This window comes from Microcaecilia unicolor, chromosome 8 (assembly GCF_901765095.1).
Source record: "Microcaecilia unicolor chromosome 8, aMicUni1.1, whole genome shotgun sequence".
Taxonomy (NCBI): domain Eukaryota; kingdom Metazoa; phylum Chordata; class Amphibia; order Gymnophiona; family Siphonopidae; genus Microcaecilia; species Microcaecilia unicolor.
Window position 1 is genome coordinate 191,413,074 of NC_044038.1, and position 24,221 is coordinate 191,437,294.

Sequence of the window (24,221 nt, forward strand, 5' to 3'; positions counted from 1 at the left end):
GGGAAAACAACAGAGGGAAGGATTGGGGAGTGAGAGAAAGAGGGAAAAAACAGATGGAAGGATTGGGGAGAAAGAGAAAGAGGGAAAACAACAGAGGGAAGCATTGGGGAGAAAGAGAAAGAGGGAAAACAACAGAGGGAAGCATTGGGGAGAAAGAGGGAGGATTGGGGAGAGAGAGAGAGGGAAAACAACAGAGGGAAGGATTGGGGAGAGAGAGAAAGAGAGAGGGAAAACAACAGAGGGAAGGATGGGGAGAGAGAGGGAAAACAGATGGAAGGATGGGGAGAGAGGGGAAAAACAGATGGAAGGATGGGGAGAGAGAGGGAAAAACAGATGGAAGGATGGGGAGAGAGAGGGAAAAACAGATGGAAGGATTGGGGAGAGAGGAGAAAAACAGATGGAAGGATTGGGGAGAGAGAGAAAGAGGGAAAACAACAAAGGGAAGGACTGGGGAGAGAGAGAAAGAGGGAAAACAACAGAGGGAAGGATTGGGGAGTGAGAGAAAGAGGGAAAAACAGATGGAAGGATTGGGGAGAGGGGAAAAACAGATGGAAGGATGGGGAGAGAGAGGGAAAAACACAGATGGAAGGATTGGGGAGAGAGGGAAAAACAGATGGAAGGATGAGGAAAGAGAGGGAAAACAGATGGAAGGATGGGGAGAGAGAGGGAAAACGGAAGGATAGGGAGAAAGAGGGAAAACGGAAGGATTGGGGAGAAAGAGGGAAGACGCTGGATGGAAGAATGCAGAAAGAAAGAAAGAGGGAAGACGCTGGATGGAAGAATGCAGAAAGAAATAGGGGAGACACTGGAAGGATGGGGAGAGAAAGCAGAGCTGCTGGATGGAAAAGGGGAATAGAGAAAGACTGGAGAATAAGAGGAAGGGGCATGGGGAGAACAAGGGTGAGGAAAAGATGAAAAGCCACAGGTAGATGAAGGAAATTAAAGAATGGATAGTAAGAATGAATTAAATCTGGACAGAGAGAGAGCCTGAAAAATATTGAAGAAAGCAAAGAAAAAGGAGACAAAAATGACAAATGGCACAGAAGAGTTAAGCGAAAACAAAGGAAAGGAGAATCACAGACTGGGACCAATATGGAAAGAAAAACAGTCACCAGACAACAAAGGTAGAAAAAAAATCATTTTATTTTCATTTTAGTGTTTGTAATATGGCCAATTTGAGAATTTACATTGGCTGTCTTATTTTGCACTGGGTATACTACTACTACTACTTAGCAAATCACGTTATTTTTTTCTCCTATAGTACTGTAATATTTTCAATGATGTCTGTTTATATGCGCCATGGCTGGTATAGGGGGTGTGGTTAATGTGGGTGTGGCTAACATAGGGGTGGAGCCATATGTGGTGACCCCGCCCATAATGAGTACCGGCACCTTTTTTTCTACAAAAAAAGCACTGGCTGGAAGTATCAGGATGTGAGTATATGCGTAGTCCAGAGAGCACAGCCAATCATTTTCCTGAATCATGGGTAGAAGGGTGCCCAGGGAAACCATCTTGAACTTTTCTTTGACCAGGAATTTGTTCAGTGCCCTTAGGTCTAGGATGGGATACACCCCCCATCTTCTTTTGCATGAGGAAGTACCTGGAATAGAATCCCTGCTCTTCTTCCCCTGGTGGAATGGGTTTGACCTCATAGGCCTGCAGAAGGACTGAGAGGTCCTCTGCAAGTACCTGCTTGTGCTGAGAGCTGAAGAAATAAGCTCTAGGCGGGCAATTTGGAGGTGTCTGAAGCCAATTGAGGGCGTATCCGAGACAGGCTATAAGAACCCACCAGTCGGAGGTTACAAGAGGCCACCTTTCGTAGAAAAACTTCAGCCTCCCTCCAACTGGGAAATCGTCCGGGACACTTTTAAAGGAACTATGCTCTGCTGGAGCCAATCAAAAGCCCATCCCTTGCTTTGACTAGGAAGCAGCAGGGGCCTTAGGTGCACGCTGTTGATGACAACGAGTGCACTGGGGCTGAGCCTGAACAGGCTTGCGAGCAGAGGTGGTGCACTTACTTCTCTATGAGTAGTAGGCACACCTCCTCCTGGATGAGGAGGGCTGTTGCAGTAGGCGCCCGGCAGGAGAGAGAAGAGATGGAATCAGTGTGGTTTTGTGATTTGGTCAGCGACCTCCTCTCCAAAAAAAGTTATCCCCCCCCCCCCCCCCCCCCGGCACGGGGCATCCATCAACATCTGCTGTACAGACTGTTCCAAGTCAAAAACACACAGCCATGAGAGTGTGTGCATTGGGCAGAGATCCTGGATACCACATCAAAGGTGCTGTAGGCGCCTCTGGCCAAGAACTTGTGACACGCCTTCTGTTGCTTGGCCAACTGACTCGGCCTACTCTAGTGGTAGAGAGTCTACCAAGTCTAGCAACTTGCGCACCGAGTCCCGCAAGTACATGCTCGTGAAGAGCTGGTAGGACTGTATATGGGACATGAGCATTGAGGCCTGGAACATCTTCCTCCCAAAAAGAGTCCAAGGTCCTTGCTTCTCTGCCTGGGGGTGCCAAGGCATAGTCTCTAGAACACCTTGCTCTCTTGAGAGCGGACTTCACCACAATGGAATTGTGACCAAAATGGTCACTGTCTTGATCTTATCTTCTCCTATAACTGCTCTCCCTCCAATTCCACTACCTCAGATCTTCCCCTCTCTGACCATCATCTAATAACCTTCACACTTAAACTTCCTCCTGCCCAATCCCGTCCAATCTTAACCAATTTATCTAGGAATCTCCAGGCCATTGACCCTACTACCCTATCCTCCAATGTCTCGAACCTCTTCTCTACCACTGCACCATCCAAATCTGTCAATGATGCCGTCTCTTCCTACAATTCTATTCTATCCTCTGCCTTAGACACTCTTGCACCTCTCATGCCCCGTCCTATAAAATGTACTAAACCCCAGCCCTGGCTGACCTCTAAAATCCGCTACCTACGTTCCTGTACCCGTTCCGCCGAACGCATCTGGCTGAAATCTCATGCCCTTGCTGATTTCACAAACTTCAAGTTCATGTTGGCCTCCTTCCAATCTGCTCTTTTGCTTGCCAAACAGGACTACTACGTCCAGCTGACTAATTCTCTCGGCTCAAACCCTCGACTTCTCTTCACCACACTAAACTCTCTCCTCAAGGTGCCTCCACCCCCAACTCCCCCCTCACTATCTCCCCAGACCCTAGCTGAGTTCTTCCATGACAAGATTCAAAAGATAAACCTCGAATTCTCTTCCAAACCACCCCCACCTCTCCCTCCCCTTGTCCGTTCCCTTATCTCCCCAACCCCTCCGTCCTTTTCCTCCTTTCCTGAAGTCACTGATGAAGAAACATCACATCTTCTCTGTTCCTCTGATCCCATTCCTACCCACCTTCTTAACACCATCTCTCCTACTACCACCCCTTTTATCTGTCATATCCTCAATCGTTCACTTTCCACTGCGACTGTTCCTGATGCCTTCAAACATGCTGTGGTTACACCACTCCTGAAGAAGCCTTCACTTTACCCTACCTGTCCTTCCAACTATCGACCCATCTCCCTCCTCCCCTTCCTTTCCAAGTTACTTGAACGTGCTGTTCACCACCACTGTCTTGACTTTCTTTCATCTCAAGCTGTTCTTGACCCACTCCAATCTGGCTTTCGCCCTCTTCATTCAATTGAAACTGCACTCACTAAAGTTTCCAATGACCTGTTCCTAGCCAAATCCAAAGGTCTCTATTCTATCCTCATCCTTCTCGATCTATCCACCGCTTTTGACACTGTTGATCACAACCTACTCCTTGATACACTGTCTTCACTTGATTCCAGGGCTCTGTTCTTTCCTGGTTCTCCTCCTACCTCTCGCTTCACACCTTTAGTGTACACTGGTGGATCCTCTTCCACTTCTACCCCTCTACCAATCGGTGTACCTATCTGATATCGCTGCCTGGATGTCTCAATGTCATCTGAAACTTAACATGGCCAAAACCGAGCTTCTCATCTTTCCCCCTAAACCTACCTCTCCTCTCCCTCCTTTCTCTATTTCTGTGGATGGCACTCTCATTCTCCCTGTCTCATCAGCTCGCAACCTTGGGGTCATCTTCGACTCCTCTCTCTCTCCTTCTCTACTCACATTCAGCAGATTGCCAAAACTTGTCTTTTCTTTCTTTATAACATCAGCAAAACCCGTCCCTTCATCTCTGAACACTCTACCAGAACCCTCATCCACACTCTTATCACCTCTCGTCTTGATTATTGTAACCTGCTTCTCACCGGCCTCCCACTTAGCCATCTCTCTCCTCTTCAATCAGTCCAAAACTCTGCTGCGTGACTCATTTTCCGCCAGTCGCTATGCTCACATTAGCCCTCTCCTTAAGTCACTTCACTGGCTCCCTATCTGTTTCCGGATTCAATTAAAACTTCTCTTATTGACCTATAAGTGTGTTCACTCTGCCACTCCCCAGTACCTCTCCACTCGTCTCTCCCTACGCCCTCCCCCTCGGGTACTCCGTTCTGTTGATAAATCTCTCTTATCTGTCCCCTTCTCCTCTACTGCTAATTCCAGACTCCATTCCTTTTATCTCACTGCATCTCACGCCTGGAATAGACTTCCCGAGCCTGTACGTCTAGCCCCGTCTTTGGCCGTTTTCAAGTCCAGACTAAAAGCCCACCTCTTTGCCACTGCTTTTGACTCCTAATCCTGTCCTTTTATCCCCACGTCTTTATTCCCTTGCCTCTTAGTTGTTCTGTCTACCTGTCTTATTTAGATTGTAAGCTCTCTGAGCAGGGACTGTCTTTTTGTGTATGGTGTACAGCGCTGCGTATGCCTTGTAGCGCTATAGAAGTGATAAGTAGTAGTAGTAGTGAGGCAACTTGGTCAAAACTAGGCATGCTGTGGATCAGATACATTGTGTCGATCTTATTGGGCAGGACAGGGGCCGACAGAGGGGACTCCCAGTTCCCATTGAGGACTTCTCTGAGTACCTCATGGACAGTCACAGCCTCCCTACGCGGGGACTCATAGTCCAGGATCTCGAGCATCTTAGCCCTTCATTTCCAAATGAAATGGAATAGTGTCAGCCATTTTACAAAAGAGGGAAACAAAAGACTCTCAGGAGACGACTTTCTCCTTTGAAGAGGAGGTGAGGGTTCACAGGGATGCCATATGACTCATCCTGGGAAAAATACCTTGTGTCCTCCTCTGACTCCCATAGGCGTTCCTTATCGGTTTCAGACAAACTCCTCATGGGAGGGCTGAGACTGAGCCTGCCTCAACTTAGAGGAACCATATCCCCAAGATGGAGGTCGAGGAGTCTGCTCCTGCCTCGACTCCGGCAAAGCTTTCTCCACAGACATTGAGGGGGTACAGGCTTGGGTAGCAGTTGACAACAGGGCCGCAAGCAGCACTGGCAGACTGAGGGCCAAGTAGGGCCACAATAGACGGTAGGGCAGGCGCAACCACTCCCAATACCAATGCACACCATTGCAGAATGCCATTTAAGAGCTCAGGGAGCAAGGCCCGGATATGCTCATTGAGGGCAGACACTGGGAAAGACTGCGGTGTGGGCTCAGGCTGCAGAACTGATGGGGCCAAGATGGGAGTTGGGTCCTGGCTGCCTGGAGACACACTTACCGGTACCATCCTCCTGGCACCAACGCTTCTCGGGAGCCAAATCCCTCGATGCCCCGGAGCTCTCAGCACCATGCGTCGAGGATGACTGATGCAGATGCTTCTTGTCTTGGCTATCGCCCGAAGCTGAGACTCCTTGGTGCCAATGAGGATCATGCTGAATCCTCACATCACTTCGGGGTCGGGTCTGACACTGGCTGGTCCCGGGGGCCCTGCCCTGCAGCCAGCATTGAGATAGGAGGAGACCCACCTGACGAAGTACTGCTCCCAGTGTCTTTGGGTCTTGAAATAGCCATGCGGACTGATGCTCCTGATGCAGTCTGAATGCCGAGGACTCAGACCTGGCTCCAAAAATTCTGTCGTGTTGAGCCTCTCTGGACACCTGAGTCTTTTTCTTCATACGAAGACAAAGGACACAGTTGGCAGGGCTATGGTCGGGCCCTAAATACTGAGGACACCAAGAATGGGTGTCTTTGCACTACATACAGCGCTTAAAGCCACTGAGTACTTTAGTGGACATGGAAGGAAAAACTTCGTCGGCCAAATCAAAAGACACGATGGTGCCTGAAAAAAGGGGCAAGGCACCAGAAAAAAGTCAAGGGAAAGAACAGACTGGAGACCAGGCCTGAATGCAGCCCAAGTCACGGAAAATAAAGGAAACTTGATAAAAGGCAAAATAATCTAACAGTATAGGAAAGGAAGGGGACCGAAGCCCAGGACAAGCAGTAAGGAAAAAAAAAACATCACGAAAAAAGGCCCAAAACGTCACAAAAAAACCCAGCTCTTCCAGACCGGGAGTAAAGAGGAAGCCAAAAATGTGACCTCTCCTTCAACGGTAGCAAAAAACAACCGAGGTAACTGCGCTCATGCATGCATGGTGGAGCGTGTCTTGCACTCCGCAAGTTCTGTAAAGCTTGTCATAAGCTCCAAACCAGCACCGTGTGACCCACTTGTGAGGATTAATGGGCCTGCTTGTCCTCAGAGAAAATTAATTACCTGATAATTTTTTCCTTTAGTCCCAAGGATCGGTCCAGAGCCTGCCCTTCTATGATTGTTTTTTTCCGGGTTCTATGTAATTTCGGGTGTTGTATTGTTTATGGTTCCGTTATTTCTAAGGCAGAAGTTTTGCCCTTTATTCATAGTTCTTTTCTATCTAGAAGCTGGAGTTTTTTTTCTCTGGAAGTCACTCTTTCACTGCTTTGCTATTGATACTGGCTTGGTTGCTAAGCGCAATTGGTTTAGCACAACTCATTCTCTATCTCCACCTGCTTGCGGATAGTTACAACCCATTTGTCTGAACTGATCCTTTGGACTAAGGAAAGAAAATTATCGGGTAAACACAACTAATTTTTTTCCATCCTCTTTGTTTAGAGTTATCTATTCCATGGGTTATTTTTCTCTCCAGTAAGGGTTTTAGATTAGAACCTAATCATGTTTTGGTATAAACTGAGCTAAATGCTGTCTTTTCTAAGAAGTTCACAAACCACATTCTAAACTGTACTGGGTTGACCAAGGATATCTCATGAAATCACAGAAAATTAGGAATTAAAGGGACCTTGGGTAGTCCACAGTACATCCCCTTTCTTTATGCTGGATCCACTGCACATAAACCATCCCAGATAGGGCTCGTAAACATCCAGCACCCTCCCCCACTGTCACTACCATTACTATTAAGACTCAGGCAGAATAAATTGTCTAACATAATACACCTGAAGTCCATTATGTCATGGAGAGTAACAGTTAATCACTGTCCTCACTGTAACCCACTCAAGCCAAAAGAGGCTGATCCAGTACTGCTTTTACCTCACTGCATAAATGGAGAGGTTATTCTGATTTCCTTAAGAGAAGTAGGAGCACATCTCTGGCCCTGTAGTGGCACACATCCATGATTGCACCATCATCACGTGGGTGAGATGGTGACCCCGGCCCCTCCCCTTTATATATTTGAAGAATGTTTAAGTTAAGAGAGAAGACCTGATGGCAAACTCAACTCCTTTGACCTCTCATAAACCAGGGGTGAGCAAACTTTTTAAACACACAGCCACATAAGAGGCTCTTGACTGTATCAGGGGCCAGGGAGGGGTGTCCTCCTTGGGGCACAAGCTGGGAGGTGAAGGAGTGAGTCCTTCAAATTGCTATATTATCTATATAAATAATTCTCACCTCCAACATTCTGAAGCTCTGTAGCAGGGAAACACTGAAACCCTGCACTGTTGGTAGGCTAGGCTGTCAGCACCACTCACTGTTACTCATGCACCACTCACTGTCACTCATAGACCCGCCCTCAGCCACGCCCCTTCTGCACATAATTCGCAACTCCAACGTTCTAAATGAAGCCTCAACCGGAAGTGTGAGGCGTCGAGATATCCTTTTTGCCCATGACTGTGTGCCCCACCCTCGTGTCACAACGTGATGACGTTGAGGGCGGACCACTGACACTCGACTGGCAAAACGGACAACGCACACCACCCCGAACACAGTCGCCGCTGCCTACAGTCCGAACCCGTCCCCCGCACACCTCCAACACCCAGCCCTTCCCGAGTCGCCAATGAACCCTCCCCCCTCCTGTACCGACTCAGCCGCCGCTGGACCTGCACACCACCCTCTACCCTCTCCCTCACCAATCCTGCTCTCTCACTCCCCCCTCCCGAGTGGCTGCTCGACCCCGTCCCTCTGCCCCCTCCTCCCCGATGGACACTCACCGCAGCCGCACGCTCGGCAGCGGCGACTGTCCATCGGGGAAAAGGAGGTGAGTGACGGCTCTGGGCGGGGGGCAGTATCTAGCGGCGAATCGGCAGGAGGGAGGCGCAAAGCAGCTACTGTTTAACATCTCTGTGTTCTGACAAATATAAGAATGTCGAACCCGCAGGGCAAGGCTGCTTCTCAGTGCCCAAACGCGCCTTCCGCCTCTATCACCCTCCCCCCAGCACCTCGCACAGCGATCCCCGTGGCCACAACAGCTGCCGTCGAGCAGGCTGGGACTGACGTAATGGCGAACTGCAACCTTCTCTGGATGACGTTCCACCACAACCAGCAGCACTACAGTGCAGCTGTGGCACAGAGGGGTGGAAAGGCCATTGTGCTGCAGGTGCAAAGACAAACATCACAACTGGGGCTTTGCTGCCCTTTCTTAACAACCTCCCACCACCACTGACATGCCTGTGAAACCTATTTTACAGCACACAATTGTACTGGGGGAAGACAAAAGGAAAGCAGAAGCTACAGAACAGGTAAGCAAAAACAAAAAAAAAAAAATAACAAAAAGGACACACAACACACTGAACTCACTTTCCCAAACACTCTCTCTCGACTCTGGGTTGCGGACAGGAAGTAAAGAATGCAAAACCAGATTGGGGATTGGGGGGACAGCAGGAATTAATTGGGAGGATGCAGTCACACAAACACACAGATACTCGCCCCTACCCTCCGACTTCGCAACACACTCTCTCACATGCACACACACGATCTGTATGTGACACACATGATCTCTGAGACACCCGCCCCCTCCCCCCCTCTGTCATCTCTCACACACACTGATGCAGGACATGGATAGATGGACCACTCACTGTCTATCTCTGTATCGCCCCATCCCCCACCAACTCTCACCCCCCTCCAAGCCCACCAAATCGCACATTCACTCTCTCTCTCATACAGTCACTCTCACACACACTGTCTCAGACATACACACTCTGAGGAAAAACCTTGCTAGCGCCCGTTTCAATTGGCTTCAGAAATGGGCCTTTTTTCCTAGTAAAATATAATGAGCAGAAATGGAAGCTGTGAGAACTTTTTTTTATTACCTTCTACAAGCATTGTAAGCCCTCAGGTGTAAAAAAAAAAAAAGTCTGCAATGCTTGTTACAAAAAGAAAAAGGAGTCTCTCTAGATTTTCATTCTTTTCATACTGAAAGCAAACCACTGCAAATTAAAATGTCTGAATCAAGGTGAACATTATTGTAAGGCAACGAGTCTAGTACGTAAGTATTGCCATACTGGGGCAGACCAAATGTCCTCAAGCCCATCATCCTGTTTTCCAACAGTGGCCAATATCCAGGTCACAAATACTTGGCAAGATGCATTGTACATTAAAATTTGCCTTGCTTCAGACAGCTGCAGACTTTTGGCATTTAATTTTTTTTTCAATGGAAGTTAATCACTAGTATAGGGAAGAGTCATATTTACTGTAAAAATGGCTACACTCTGGTAGAATTGCAAAGCAAAGCTATCAACCAAAAGTGAAACAATGAAATGCCCTTCCTGCCCCTGACCCCCATGCAGCAGCAGTGGAAGCAGGGAAGGGGCCGTTGTGTTTCTCACCATTTTGGGCAGAAGGGGCCCCAGTAGTGACATTTATTGCAAAGAATACATGCCTACAGAGAGCAGAAAACAGGTCCTAGCAGTATTCTTTTCAGGGCTGGCATCATCTTCAAAGACCATACCTTTGTTCACAGAGATGCACATTGGACATCAGACCATGGACCACAAAAGTACTTCAACAATGGCTATGGTTTGCTCACCCCTGTTATAGACCATGTGATCTGGTTTTCCTTTTGATGAATTTCAGCTCAATACTGATTATTGCTCCAGCTTGCCCCTTATACTCACTGCATGGATACTGCCATAGACTCTTACCTAAACATTTCTGCAATTTCTCCTTTCACTAGTGCCATCAACAAGGGGAAACCAATACAAGCTGGAACCAGATACAACAGAGCTGGCTGCAGAGAAGAGACAAAGTAAAAGTTTCAGTAGAGTAAGGAGAGAACATAAACTCAGTAAAGGACAGCTAAAGAGATCATTCAGTACTGGGATGTGGATATGAACATAGGAGTACAGCAAGATAACACAGAAAAGGTTACACCATTCAAAGCACTTACCTGTGCATGTTTAAAGGTGTGCATCACAAAGATGGTAAGACCAAGGCCAAAGATATAGGCAAAAAAGCTGGTGTAGAAGTATGTACGGGTGTTCTTCTTAAGGCTGCAGAGAGGCAATGATACATTGAACACATACAAAACCGTTTCCTCACAGCTACATTTAGAAACACCCTCAGTGTAGCCTTACCTGATATCAAAGCGCAGGAGCAAAGCAATGAAATTCCTGAGAAAACAAAAACAAAAAAATCACAAGGGCAGCTCGGATCAGAATACAGAGCAAATCCATGTTCAAAGTACCCATGTTCCCTTTCTCCCACTCTATCTTGTTGCTTGAGCTTCCTGTACTATTTTTAATGGTGTTCCTTTCTTACTGTATACTTAGTCTGTAAACCAATCTGCTCTTTGTCAGGTCGAGCAGAATAGTAAATTTTAATAAATTATAAACTTCCCTTCCTCCTCAAGCCCAGCTGTGCTCTTCTGCCTTTCAAATAAAAGCCAACCACAATGCAGCACTGAGATAACAAGATCCTCCCATGTGTCAGTCCCAGAGAGAGCTATAAATTACAGAGCATGTTTTTTTTTTCTACATTAAAGAATGAGGAGTCACCGTAGGAAGCTGAAGAGATATGGGAGAAAATGTTTCCTCACTGCAAGGATGCAGGACACCTGGAAAAGACATCCAGCAAAGGTTATAAGCTTCAAAATATTGGCAAAGTTCCAGCATACATGGGATAGACACATAGAGGCATATTTTCAAAGCACTTAGCCTCCCAAAGTTCCATAGAAACCTATGGAACTTAGCCTCCCAAAGTGCTTTGAAAATATGCCTCATAGGGACCTTTGTGGCAGAGTGAGGAGGACAAGACAGATCTATGAAAACAGCAGGCAGTCTTTTCCATTTCTATGAAGGAACAAGCCTTCTTTGAATATACTTTCTATGTAAACTGCTTGAGTACTGTTGAGAAAGTTGGTATAGAAAGATTAAACAAACATACTGAAGCCTGCTAGGTATCTGAATGCTGTATCATAATTCCTCTTTCTCCTCTTACTTCCTGAAAATACAACTCCTTGCTCTCAGGTTAAAGTCTCCAGAATGGTGACATTTGTTCTTACATATTAATTTCCTTTTGCCAAGTCTTGGTAGACCAGCTTAGACCTATGGTTACATCCTCTTACTATCAGATGGAAGCAGAGATTTCAATATTTCAATGAAATCACTGATATAAGAGGAATACTGTAGCCAGAAACCTTTTAGTATACTACTGCCAAAGTCAATCAGAGACCAAAACAACAAGAACAACAAAGTAAATCCAGCCAAACTCAAAATGGAGGCCCGACTATATACAGACAAGTGGCAGACCTAGGATCCAATAATTTATAGAATCCTCCCATCTTCAGGGCAGGTCCTGGACTGGTCTAGCAGACCCAAAGAAAGGAAATAAACATGCAAGAATAAAAAATGTCACCTTCCTTATACCGATAGACCAGTCCAGACCTAAGGGATATACCATAGCTTTTATCCCACAGGGTGGGATGAAGACTACCAAGGTACTGTCCTGCCTAGCTCAAACATCAAACTTACAAAAGTTTGACAAAGGAATGGAGGAAGGACCACACTGCAAATGTCTTTTGGGTTGGAGATCCAAATGCTTGCCTAAATCACTGAGAAGGGATGAAAAAATGGGGCCCTAACAGGGAATTGTTCCTGGCTGCACAACCTGTTATACAGACATCATTGGAATCTTCAAATTTGCCTCTTATCTGCGGATAGGGGAACATAACCCACAGATCTCGACTGATCTAGCAGGAAAAGGAAGGGTTAATTTTGCATATACCATAACAGGCATAAATGTCACTCCTATGCTAGAGTTATGTTAATCAGAAAGACTAAGATAAAGCCCTCTTCAGTAGGTTAGCAGTAAGTAGAATCATTGGGGCTGGGGTGATCAAAGCCTTTGGGTAAGTATAAGCCCTCAAGTAGGTGAAGCATTAAATATACACAAATGGCAAAAAGGAGAAATCTGGAAAGATGTTTCCCCTCTTTCCTATCATGATTATTGTAGTTCTCCCCCCTTCCCCATCTAATCTGTATTGTCCTTTCTTTTTCTCTCTCATCTATTTTTAGTCTGTAAGCTGATTAGCTAGTGTTTTTGATGTGGGGTTGGAGTCTACAATAAACTTGAAAGCAGTATATACCAATATCCATAGTATAGTCAACCTAAATTAATCCAAACAGTTATAATGCACATTTCCTTTATTTTAGCAAATCCTTTAAAACATTTCACAATTTTATAAATATCCCAAATCATTCAACCACACTCACACATCAACATATACACATATCTATCCTTATTAACACATCAAATCCTAACTACCTTAAATCACCTCTGAACAGCTTGCCAGACTCTGCAGTTCTATGGAACTTAAATGTTTCCAAATCGACTTTAAGTCTTACTGCAGCCGAAAGTCCTTAATCCACCAAAAGTTCCATCTGCTCAACTCACAGTCCGTGTATTTTTCGTTATGCAAAGAATCTTTTAAATGTAGAGAATCCTTTTAAGTCCTCGAATCCTTACATTCACGGCTACATCAATTCTTTCAGACCCGGTGTTCAGTCGGTGTAAAGTAGTTGAACTTAATCATTAATGATCAGCAAAATATATTCCGTTCACCATGCTTTTAACCCAGACCCTACACAGCCTGTGTTTTGCTACTAGAGCGTCGTCAGGAGTCGGGTTCCTTTGAGCTTGTCATTGGAGTCGGCACTCCAGTCGAAGCACCACCGTCCGACGAGATCAGCAACAGCGGAGGTCCCGGTACCACCGATGCCGACGCAGCCTTCCGATGTCTCGGTACCGACGATGCAGAGGGTAGATACCTTGATGCAGTCGATGCCGAGGTCGAAGGTCTTGATGCTGCCGACGTCGATGCACTCGATGCCTCCGGTGCTGTTGTCGACGAAGAGCCCGAGAACAACACGTTCCACTGGGCCAATCTCGCAACCTGAGTCCTCTTCTGTAAAAGAGCACAAAGACTGCAGGCCTGCAGGCGGTGCCCAGCCCCCAGACACTGAAGACACGACGTGTGCCTATCAGTGAGCGAGATTACCCGGGCGCACTGGGTGCACTTCTTGAAGCCGCTGGGAGACTTCGATGACATGGGCGGAAAAATCATGCCGGCGAAATCAAAATTCGCGATGGCGACGAAGGGCACCAAAAATAAGGGAGACAGAAAAAACCCGTACCGAGGCCCCAAAAAAGGCCTACCCCGAAAGCGAAAGGAAACTTACGTCGGGGAAACAAACTGGACACACGGGAAGGGACAAAGACCGAGGTCTTTTTTTTTTTTTTTTAGCGAAATCGCGAAGACGCGCGAGGGTCAACTTTGAGGGGCGCGAAATGGCGCAAAACACGACCGTCCCGAGCTCGGACAAAAGAAGACTGACGAACACGAGCCGGTTCGGGCGGGAAGACGGCCGCGCATGCGCGGTGCGCAAGGACTAGCAAAGGCCTTTGCTAGTGAAGTTTCCGATTGGAGGGGCTGCCGTGGACGTCACCCATCAGTGAGAACAAGCAGCCTGCTTGTCCTCGGAGAATAAAAATCCAGAAACTCAGGAGCTGGGACAGATCCATCCACCACCTGCTGGAGATAGATATACTAATTGGCTTTAGGGCTGGTACTATGGTATAGCTCTCTGCAATTTAGTTCTCTATCTCCACCTGTTGGTAGACTGATACAGCCCACTGGTTTCTGGATTCATCTGCTGCTGACGCTATGGAAGGTTTGCTTATGGATGGTACCAAATTCTGCAAAAGGGGAAACACCTCTGATACTGTGGCAACATGAGAAAAGACCTAGTGAAGCTTAAAGAATATCTAGAATTTGACAGCTACATTTAATGCTGAAAAATGCAGGGTCATGATTTGGCCTACTAAAATCTGAGGGAATGGTACAGTTTAAGGGAGTGAAGAACTTTTTATGCATGAAAGTAGAGTGGGACTTGGGTGTGATTGTATGTGATGATCTTAAGGTGCATAGGGAGAGGAATGGCCAGTAGGAAAAAGGTGATGCCCCTGTATAAGATTCTGGTGAGCCTCATTTAGAATACTGTGTATAATCCTGCAGTTTCAAAAAGATAAATAGGATGGAGCTAGTTCAGAGGACAGCTACTAAAATGATCAGTGGTCTTTGTTATAAAGCATATGGGGACCATGTTATTTTTATTGAGAATTGTACATTTACATTAAAGAAAATGTTCGGAGAGAAATACAACTGGCAATATAAAAAAAAAAAGAAAGGAAGAAAAATGTAACACTATTTCAATCATTGAAAAAAATAAGGAAAAATGATGAGAAATACCTATGTGGCATAAACACACGAGGAGAGTCTTTCAATTGATAGGAAGGTATGGAATGAGGGCGCATAGGTTGAAGGTGAAAGTGGATAGACTCAGAAGTAACCTGAGGAAATACTTCCTCATGGAAAAGGGTGCTGAATTCATGGCACAGCCTCTGGTAGAGGTGGTGATGAAAATTGTATCTGAGTTCAAGAAAGCTTAGGACAAGTATACAGGATATCTAAAGGAGTGAGAGTAGATGGTGTGTGGATGGGCTATATGGTCTTTTATCTATCTTCATTTTTCCCTGTTTTTATGTTTTTCTTAACATTTGCACTGTTTCAGACAGTCTGCTTTTCGAGTTCATAAAATGTTATCTACATGCAGCATATCAAGATGAGGTTAAAAATTCTTTTTAAGTGGGCAGTGGCACCGAATATAATTGGACCAATTTCTGTACTTTCCACCACAGAGAATCCCTGGTGACCTTTGGCTTTCCAGCCACCTCTAGGTCAATAACATTTATGGCACTCAGAGGACAATTTTCAAAACATTATCCCCCCGATTCTATATATGGCACTCATAATTGAGTGCAGAAATTTAGCCATGAGCCCAAATTCTGCATGCAAATTTAACTGAACAAACCAATCAGCAATTGGACACTATTATTGCTGCTAACTGGCAATTAGAATTTACATGTGCTTCTTGCTAGGCATATTCTATAAAAGATGCATGCGTAAATTCTAGTGCACGCACCTGAAAAGGGGACATGGCCATGAGTGTTCCAACAATTTGCACGCACTGTTACAGAATATGCCCAATATGCCCAGTTTTGAAAACTGCTCCCTGTAAAACCAACCCTACTGGCTGCTCTATTCTATGTTATATTATATACAGCTATATGCAGCACCCGCCTTTCAGTTTTATTTGACCTGCTCTTCCTCAGTTAAAACCATGCTGTCAATTCTGCCCAATTCATATATCCCACTACTTCTCTTGGTGGTGATCCATTAATTTACATAATACAGAGGTCAGACTAGGTGTAACTGCTAATCTCCTCTAGTGCCACAGTTCCAGTAGTCTAGATCAGTACCTTATCTTTTTGTGGCCGTGACTATATTCACACGGCCACAGAATGTGTGTAACTCCCCAGCAGCACAGGCAAATGACATCATAGGGGCTTGCCCCAGGTTGTGATCTCAAACATGGATTTTGTGATCCCATCTGGGGTCATGAACCCCAGTTTGTGAAGCTCTGTTCTAGAACCATTTCCATCCCCATGAGTGGAACTACCAGAACTTCTCTAAACTCCTTTTTTTAATGTTTCTATTAAAGAAGGTAGATGATGACCATATGGCCTATCCAGTCTGTCCATCCATGCCATCTACTATCCCCTTCTCTTCCTCAGAGATCCTATGTACTTGACTCAAGCTTTCTTGAATTCACATACAGTGTTGGTCTCCAACACCTCCACTGGGAGGTTGTTCCATGTATTCACCACCCTTTCCATGCAGAAATATTTCCTTAGGTTACTCCAGTGTCTGCTCCAATTTATCTTCATCCTAAACCCCCTCAATCCAAAGCTTTCTTTCAAATAAGACTAATCTCCTGTGTTTTTATGCCAAAAGTATTTAAATGTTTGTCATATCTCCCCTCTCCCTTGATCCAAGTCTGATCACCCAGTCAAAGAAATTATTCATTCAGGTATGTCCGACAAGACCTGCCTCTAGCAAAATCATGCTGCCTCGGGTCCTTCAGTCCATTGGATTCCAGAAACTCACTAGTCTCTGTTTTAGAAACATTTACATTAATTTACTTACCACAGTAGTCAGACTAGTCAACCTGTAGTTCCCACCCTCCTCCTTACTTCCACTTTTGTGGAGAGGGGCCACGTCCGCCCTTCTCTGGACTGAGGAATTTTCCTATCTGGCTCCCATCACTTCCCCATGTTGTTTTGCTAGCTCCGCGTCACCTCTCGTCTGTAAACAGAGTAGGTTCTAGCTTTCTTCCATTTATACATAACAATTATATCTGGTTCTTCTCCAACTCTTTAGGTGAAGGCTATACCTCCTCCCTGATCCAAAAAAACTTTCTTATCCTTATCTTGTCTGTGGGTCCTCATATATCACTGCAAATAAGCAAATTACTACCTGGAATGACAATGTCTCCAAGTCCCAACATGGCAAAGTTGTTTGCTTCCAGCCCACGCTCCAGAAGATCTTGAGGAAAAACCACTGTAAGATAGAAAGCATAAAAGATGGGAGTGCAAAAGTCCCTTGAGAGGTAACTGCTATAAGAAAAAACTGAAAAGAGGAGCATGCCTGCATAACCTGAGGGGTACCACTGTAAAAGAGAGAATAGGGAGTTCTTTAATACTCACATTTAATAGGTGCCTCAAAGGATTTGGCAACAGTTACCATGACATTAGTACCAAAGACCTAGGAGCAGATAGAAAATAAAAAGATTCTTTACTCAATGCTGTCATTGATTCCACACCCCCATAAGCCCTCAGGTACCAAACTATGCCAGATAAAAGTTCACCCTTATAAAAAAAAAAAAAAAAGTCCAAACACAGATATCTGGAAGGGTTGCACTCTTACCCAGAACACATCATAGATGAAGAGACCTCCTAGCAGTATGCAACCAGTGCTCACATTGTTCAAGTGCAACAGCTCCACACCATTCAGGGCAAAGGCTAGCCCAAAGAGGTTATTAGCAATCCAGTGCTGGATAAGATACATGAAAATAGAGTCAGTTATGTTCAGCCCAAGAGACTCATATGGCTGCTGCACAGAACCCTTGTAAGCACACAAGTCTGACAGCCCGCCCTTGCTATCATCACTACAGACAGACCACACACACAAAGAAAACCCACAGCCAAGTTTCATGACTAACTTATTCGAACTGCACATGCTAAGCCCTAAGCACCAGTCTCTCAAAAGTCAAAGGAGAAATTTGGACTCGCCTGTTAGTTTCCTTTGCTTGTGTCCTGACAGATCAGTCCAGACTGTCTCCCTGCCAGCAAAGGGAGCCAGACACAACAGCTCAGAGCAGACTTCACCTTCCTTTATAGGGGGTTGGAGCTGCCTTCAGCTCCTCAGTACCTGTATCGAAACTAAGACAACTGAAAGCAGTTGTCAAGTTTTGGGTTTCAAATTCACCACTAAAGCCAAAGGCTATGGTCAAAATCATCATTTCAAAGTCACTAACCCAGAATTCCATGAACAAGTGAACACTACCTTCAGAGTGAGCTACAACATACTCACTGTTAGCTTTCTGAATTTGTCAGACCAAGAACTCTCGATTGGCACAGTTTCTATAGAATGCTTTGGCAGGACTCAAGGAAAGCAAATTTATGGTAAGTCAAAATTTCTCCTTCCTTATCATTCATGCCAGACTGTTCCAGACAGGTAGCATGCGCCCAAACTCCACTCTATGGCACCTGACTTGCCCTGCCAGCAGCTGCATCTGCTTCCCTGACCAGAACTACTCATCACAACTAAAAAAAGCAAGGCCGTAACTCCTCCACTGTTTTCTAGTGCGCCACTACCAGAGATGCACACCAAATGACCCACAAACTTGAGCCATGGTCAGAGAGTTCAGTCCCCCCTTCACTCCAGATCCCCTGATCGAGTCCCAATCCAATACAGCCTCATAGGAGTCAGACTGCAAAAAAGGTTGCACTGAAGGCTTTTTTTTATTTTGCCCTTCCTTTTCCAAAAGCTTTTAATGACTGGCACTTAGGGAACGTTACCTCTACTCATCTCCCAAGAGTAGGAAAGGAGGATGGCAGGCAATGCTGCCACAAACATCCATAAGAAGAGGAGGAAGGATGAGCACCACAGGTTTAGAACCCCAGGATGGCACTTGGCCAATCCTAGTCCTCTAGTTTGTTCCCAAGGAGAGAGGGAAATCAGCCTCAAAGGACTACTCTCCAGAGCATTCCCCAGATCGTCTATACTCCACCAGAAATCTGGGCCTAAAGCAGGGGTTCTCATCCTGATCCCTCGGGACACACCCAGCCAGTCAGAGTTTCAGGATATCCACAATCAATATGCATAAGATAACTGCATGCACTACTCCACTGTATGCAACTCTCACACACATATCCATTGAAGTCAGGATGGCTGCATGTCAGGATTGATGAAAACAGTTTCTGACTTCTGAGAACTCCCTCCTCCCTCAGGAATCACTAAGGATGGCAAATGGACCAAATGGTGCGCAGCTGCCTGCTAGCCCTGTGTTTCTTAATTACTCCTGATTAACATACCTTTTGTCCTATCTGGGAGTAGGGCTTGAGAACAACCAAAGCCAGACAGATAGGCTCCAGAACTAGGGACTTCAAAGAGGAAAATCTGTGAAAATGGTCACCTTCCTGACTTCAAAGAAGGTACACTGGAGTTTGTAAAGGAAAGAGCTGACAACCAAAGGCTGGGAAGAAAAGAAGTTATTTGATATATATAAAGCAGAGCTCAGGGCTCTGCTCTCTTCTCTTTTGGTCTTTCTCTCTGCACACAAACATCTCCAGCCACCAGAGCCCAGGCTCTGGCCCCCCTTTCTTCCCCAGCTCTACCCCAAAGCTTTCTCTCCCAGAGCACATGGCTCTGCTTTCTTAGGCTCTTCTTTCTTTCTTTCTCTGCACAACCTCATCCTTACCTTTCTCTCATTGATTCCCCTCTAAGCTCACATACAGATACAGCATTGGAATATTTACCTGTACTAAACATAAGGCCCAACCCTTGTCCAAATGTATTAAAAAATGGGAGGCTTTGTTGGGTAGATCATATGAGAAGGGAGACTGGAAAAGAATATTTAAACGCTTATTGACATTCTCTGTGGCTACTCCCTTGCTGGAAAATGGTCATAAAATGCTGTATCAGTGGTACCTGACCCCTAGTCGGCTGGCTCGTATATTTAAAAATGGGTCGGCAGCCTGTTGGCGAAACTGTGGGGCAACAGGCATCTTCTGGCATGTGTGGTGGGACTGCCCACTGATTCAGCAGTTCTGGATGGATCTACAGCATAAACTGCACAGTGGTCTGGGGACAGACGTGGTGTTTGACCCTGGCCTATGTCTGCTGAATACTTTATTAGGAGTGAGCAAAGCTCCTTGCTCGGGACTGTTAGCCTACATTGTTACTGCTGCCAGGACTTTAATTGCTAAACACTGGAAACAACAGACGATACCTACTGTGGATCAAGTGCTAGCTAAAGTGGACTATTGCTGCATAATGGACAAACTTACTGCTTTGAGGCGCGGGGGTATGGTGAGATATCGTAAAACATGGTCCGCCTATGTAGAATGGCGGGGTCTGTCAAGATGATGATGGTATACTAAGGGTTTACAGTGCTGATACTGCAGATGGGGAGGTCTTCATACATAAGAGATACCCTGAGGGGGGGAGGGGGCGGGGTTCAAGTTGCTCTCTATTTGCAAATAACTAGATTGGAATGTTAGTCTGCATGGTTGTTGTATGTTGTAAAGCTTCACTAAATAAACAGATGCTAAAAAAAAAGGAATATTTACCTGTACTAAGTGCTGTGATCCTAAATATGCAAATACAATATACTTTCTATATATATCCAAACCCGTGTGGATTGTGCATTCTTTGGGAACCCACTGCCTCTGAACTGGACCATCCCTAGACAAAGAATGCTGACAGTATCCCTAAAACCTGACTGGCTGGGTGTATCCACAGGAGTGGCTGAGAACCACTGGCCTAGAGCCTTCCCAGGAGTGGCCTATCTGGTCTAGTTGTAGTTGCTGCATTAGACTCCATGTCTGCAACATCTACTGGAGCTAGAAAAATACTGAGAAATTAGAGGCAGACCCAGCCCCCCATAAGGGGATGAAAGTCGGCTCTGAATTGTTTTTCTCTGGCTCCATTTGCTGGCAAGGGCACATAGCCCACTTGTATGGACTGGTCTGGTACAGACAATATGGAAAGTCAACTGATCATTGTCACACAATCCAGAAAATACCTCACAAACACAAGCCCAAGATGCACCCCTCCCCCCAAACATATATATGGGAATCAAACACCATCTCACTCAGAACCCTAAGAACCAGTCATCCCTCAAGCATACACACAGATTTGATATACCAATACACAAGTCAATCCTCAATTGACACTAGAGCTGTACCGAATAGCATATTTTACTATTCAGACAAATATGAATACCGAATGCAAATAACAGGCATTGAGCTTTAACATTAATAAAAGAAGCAAAGTGAAATCAGAGATCACGTGTTTATTTCAGTAGGATTTAGCACAGTATAGCCCTGGATTATTCGTATTCAAATTTAAATCACTATTCAGCTGAATATTCAAGGCAATATTCAGGGCCAAATTATATTGAATACAAATATTCAGTACAGAACTAATTGACAAACAATATTGGAACCCCCCCACTCCCCAAACATCTCAAAATAAGTACACAAAAACCAAGCTATTCTCAGCCCTCGGATGTCCCCACTTTGAAATACAGCCTCTAGAACATCTCCCTACACACAATCATGTTCCCTTGACCCCCATACAAACATCACAGTCCTGAGACTCATATCCATCCTATGAACTTCCCGAAGACCCAGCCTATCATAGAGCTCTTCTCTAGCAGGTCCTTACCTTCCTGAGGAGGTACCAGACCCCCACCACACTGCTGAAGGCCAAACACACCAGGTCTTTAGTGTCAAACTCATAATTCACAATTTCTATAAGAAAGCACACAGTCATCTGGTTTTAGGATCTCAATCAAAACATGCATTTCCCTAAGAAGTGATCTGTGGACCTTGAAAACCTAGAATATTGCTTTTCATTATAGGATTTGGCCAGAAACACAATAGACAGGTGGCCAGCATGTACAGGGAGAGACAAAGCATACCAATATTTATTTATGAAGTTGAACCTGTGCAGCATGCCAGATTCAACTCTGGCCACCTTGATGGGCAGAATGGATGGACCATGCAGATCTTTATATTCTGAGAAGTTCTAAGAGAAGAGGACATCTCTGTGGGTAAGTGACATTATTTTATTCTGAGCTTGGTAACTTAAAGATTAGGGTTTAAAAGAGAAATTGTAGGATATTAATAAACACAGAATTTTAAAATAAAAAAAAGCAAGCAAACTTTGTTAGTCTCCATACCCTTTTCCCCATAGTTTTGAAACTTGCAGTTTCTGTCACAGCTTAAACATTAGGGTTTAAAGGAATTGTAGGATATTGATAAACACGGTTAGAATTTTAATTTTAAAATAAAAAAAAGCAAGCAAATTTTATTAGACAGTCTTCATACACTCTTACCCATAGTTTTAAAACTTGACGTTTTTGCCACAGCTTGAAGATTAGGGTTTAAAAGAGGAATTGAAGGATATTGAATAACACAGTTAGAATTTTAAAATAAAAAAAGGCAAGCAAACTACTAGCTAGTCTCTATACCCTTTTCCCCATAGTTTTAAAACTTGAAGTTTCTGCCACAGCATTAACAAATAGTCTCTAGAAGGCACAGAAGGGCCCAGTTCAGTCCTCATTCCCTCCCACTCCTAGCTCAACTCTTCATTTATAGACAATTACTCTAATTAAGACAATAGGGGAATTTTCAATTTTCATTCGAGTCTGAATTACATTTAATTAGTTTCTAAAAAGCAAACCCTAAAAGCCAGTGGTGGGAGGCGGGGCAACTTCTACGGTCTGTGCCCTGAAAATGGCAGATACAAATCAAGGTAAGGTATACACAAAAAGTAGCACATATGAGTTTATCTTGTTGGGCAGACTGGATGGACTGTGCAGGTCTTTTTCTGCCGTCATCTACTATGTTACTATGAGGCTCATTTTCAAAACATTTAGACTTACAAAGTTCCATAGGTTACTATAGAACTTTGTAAGTCTAAGTGTTTTGAAAATATGCCTCGAAGTAAATTACAAATTACACCAGTCAAAATTATCATTATATTCATCTGATATCCCTAGTACCTTAAGAAGTTTTAATTGAACAACTCTATAATACGAAGATTCAGACAGTAGTCTAGCAGCGAGAGGGGTGCTACCCAGTCTTTTGCATTGAGTGTCACATGTATGATTATCTCCCATTTGGTGAGATTTCATATGTGTATGCTTGATGCAAAGAGCTCCTAGCTCTCAGAGAACAAGTCCGTTCTCTTTTCGTCTACTTTTCCTCTGGTTGTGAATGTGCATTGGGTTTTTCTCTTTTCTCGCTGCTCTCTTTCCATTTAGTGTAAGTGAGCTTGCCTTGGTCCGACCATGGTACCTCTTCCCATGTGTGGCTTGCTAATATGTGATTGTTACTCGTTGAGAATCTCTGAGATAGTATGCTGAAATTCCTGGTGCTGTTGTGAAGTTCGTTAGTGTTCTGGTGTTCGTGTCACTTTGTTTTTCTAGGTGCAGGTTTGTGTCACCTGTTAATAGGACATTTGGGTGAACGGTGCAGATGTTTGATACAAAGTCTATGAAATCATCTTGGAAGTTTGTCCAACTTCCTGGAGGATGGAAGAATAATGTCATGCATAGTTGGTTAGTTAGTGTTTTATTGGTGATTTTGCATGCCAGAATTTCTATTGCTGTGGATGTGTGTTTAGCGACAGGTTCTGCTGTGGACGATTTGTATATTATCACAACACCTCTTCCCCTCCTTTTGGTTATGTTGATATGCATTATTTTGCATCCTGCTGGGCATAGGTCTAGTAGTGCAGGGTCATCTTCGAGGTGTAGCCATGTTTCAGTTATGAGTAGTAGTCAGTGTCATTCCGTTTCTATCCAGTCTCTTAGTATTGTTGTCTTATTTACTGCTGATCTCGCATTTATGTAGTCTATATCAGGACATATGTGTCATGTTTAATGTGTTGTTTTTTTAACAATTTGTATTTGTCTATGTGGTCTGCCTATTTTGCACGTGTTGTTTTGTTGGGTGCGGTTCATGTTTGGATTCATGCTGCTGCTGGTTGTTTGTTTGGCCTCTACGTTGTTGTTTAGGTGGTGATTGGGTTCTTCCAGTTGTTGAAGTGGTTGTCTTCTTCCTGTGATGCATATTGGTATTTTGTTCCATTCAGTTGGAGTTGCTGCTGGTATGCCCATGATTCAAATTGTTATTGTGTCGTATAAGATCCATGCCCTTATGTTGGCCATTTTTGGGGTTATTTCTGGTGGGAGGTGCTTATGTGTGAGTAGGTGTGTGTGTGGCTCTGAGGTGCTTGGAGGAAGGGAAACAGATCTACATATTTAAGAGATAAGTTTATGCAGGAATAACTACAGATGACTTGTTTTTCCAAGACGACTGCAAATCTCTTAATTCTCAAGTTTTAACACTTGACAGAGCAGTGCTCTATATCAGGACTGGAGTGGGGGTTTTCATAGCAACCCTAGCATTTGGGGAATAAGACCTGTGCCGGGC

General features: G+C 44.8%; 1 protein-coding gene across 1 annotated transcript in view; it reads right to left on the reverse strand.

The window, feature by feature from the left end:
- Positions 1 to 24,221, reverse strand: part of HM13 (histocompatibility minor 13) — a 98,192-nt gene that overhangs the window by 14,755 nt on the left and 59,216 nt on the right. The window contains exons 5-11 of the mRNA XM_030211781.1: positions 21,445 to 21,530; positions 17,419 to 17,544; positions 17,199 to 17,256; positions 16,959 to 17,052; positions 10,670 to 10,705; positions 10,483 to 10,585; positions 10,238 to 10,323 (exon numbers count right to left, since the gene is read on the reverse strand). Coding sequence (XP_030067641.1) covers positions 10,238 to 10,323; positions 10,483 to 10,585; positions 10,670 to 10,705; positions 16,959 to 17,052; positions 17,199 to 17,256; positions 17,419 to 17,544; positions 21,445 to 21,530 — 589 coding nt within the window. The remainder of the gene's footprint in view (positions 1 to 10,237; positions 10,324 to 10,482; positions 10,586 to 10,669; positions 10,706 to 16,958; positions 17,053 to 17,198; positions 17,257 to 17,418; positions 17,545 to 21,444; positions 21,531 to 24,221) is intronic.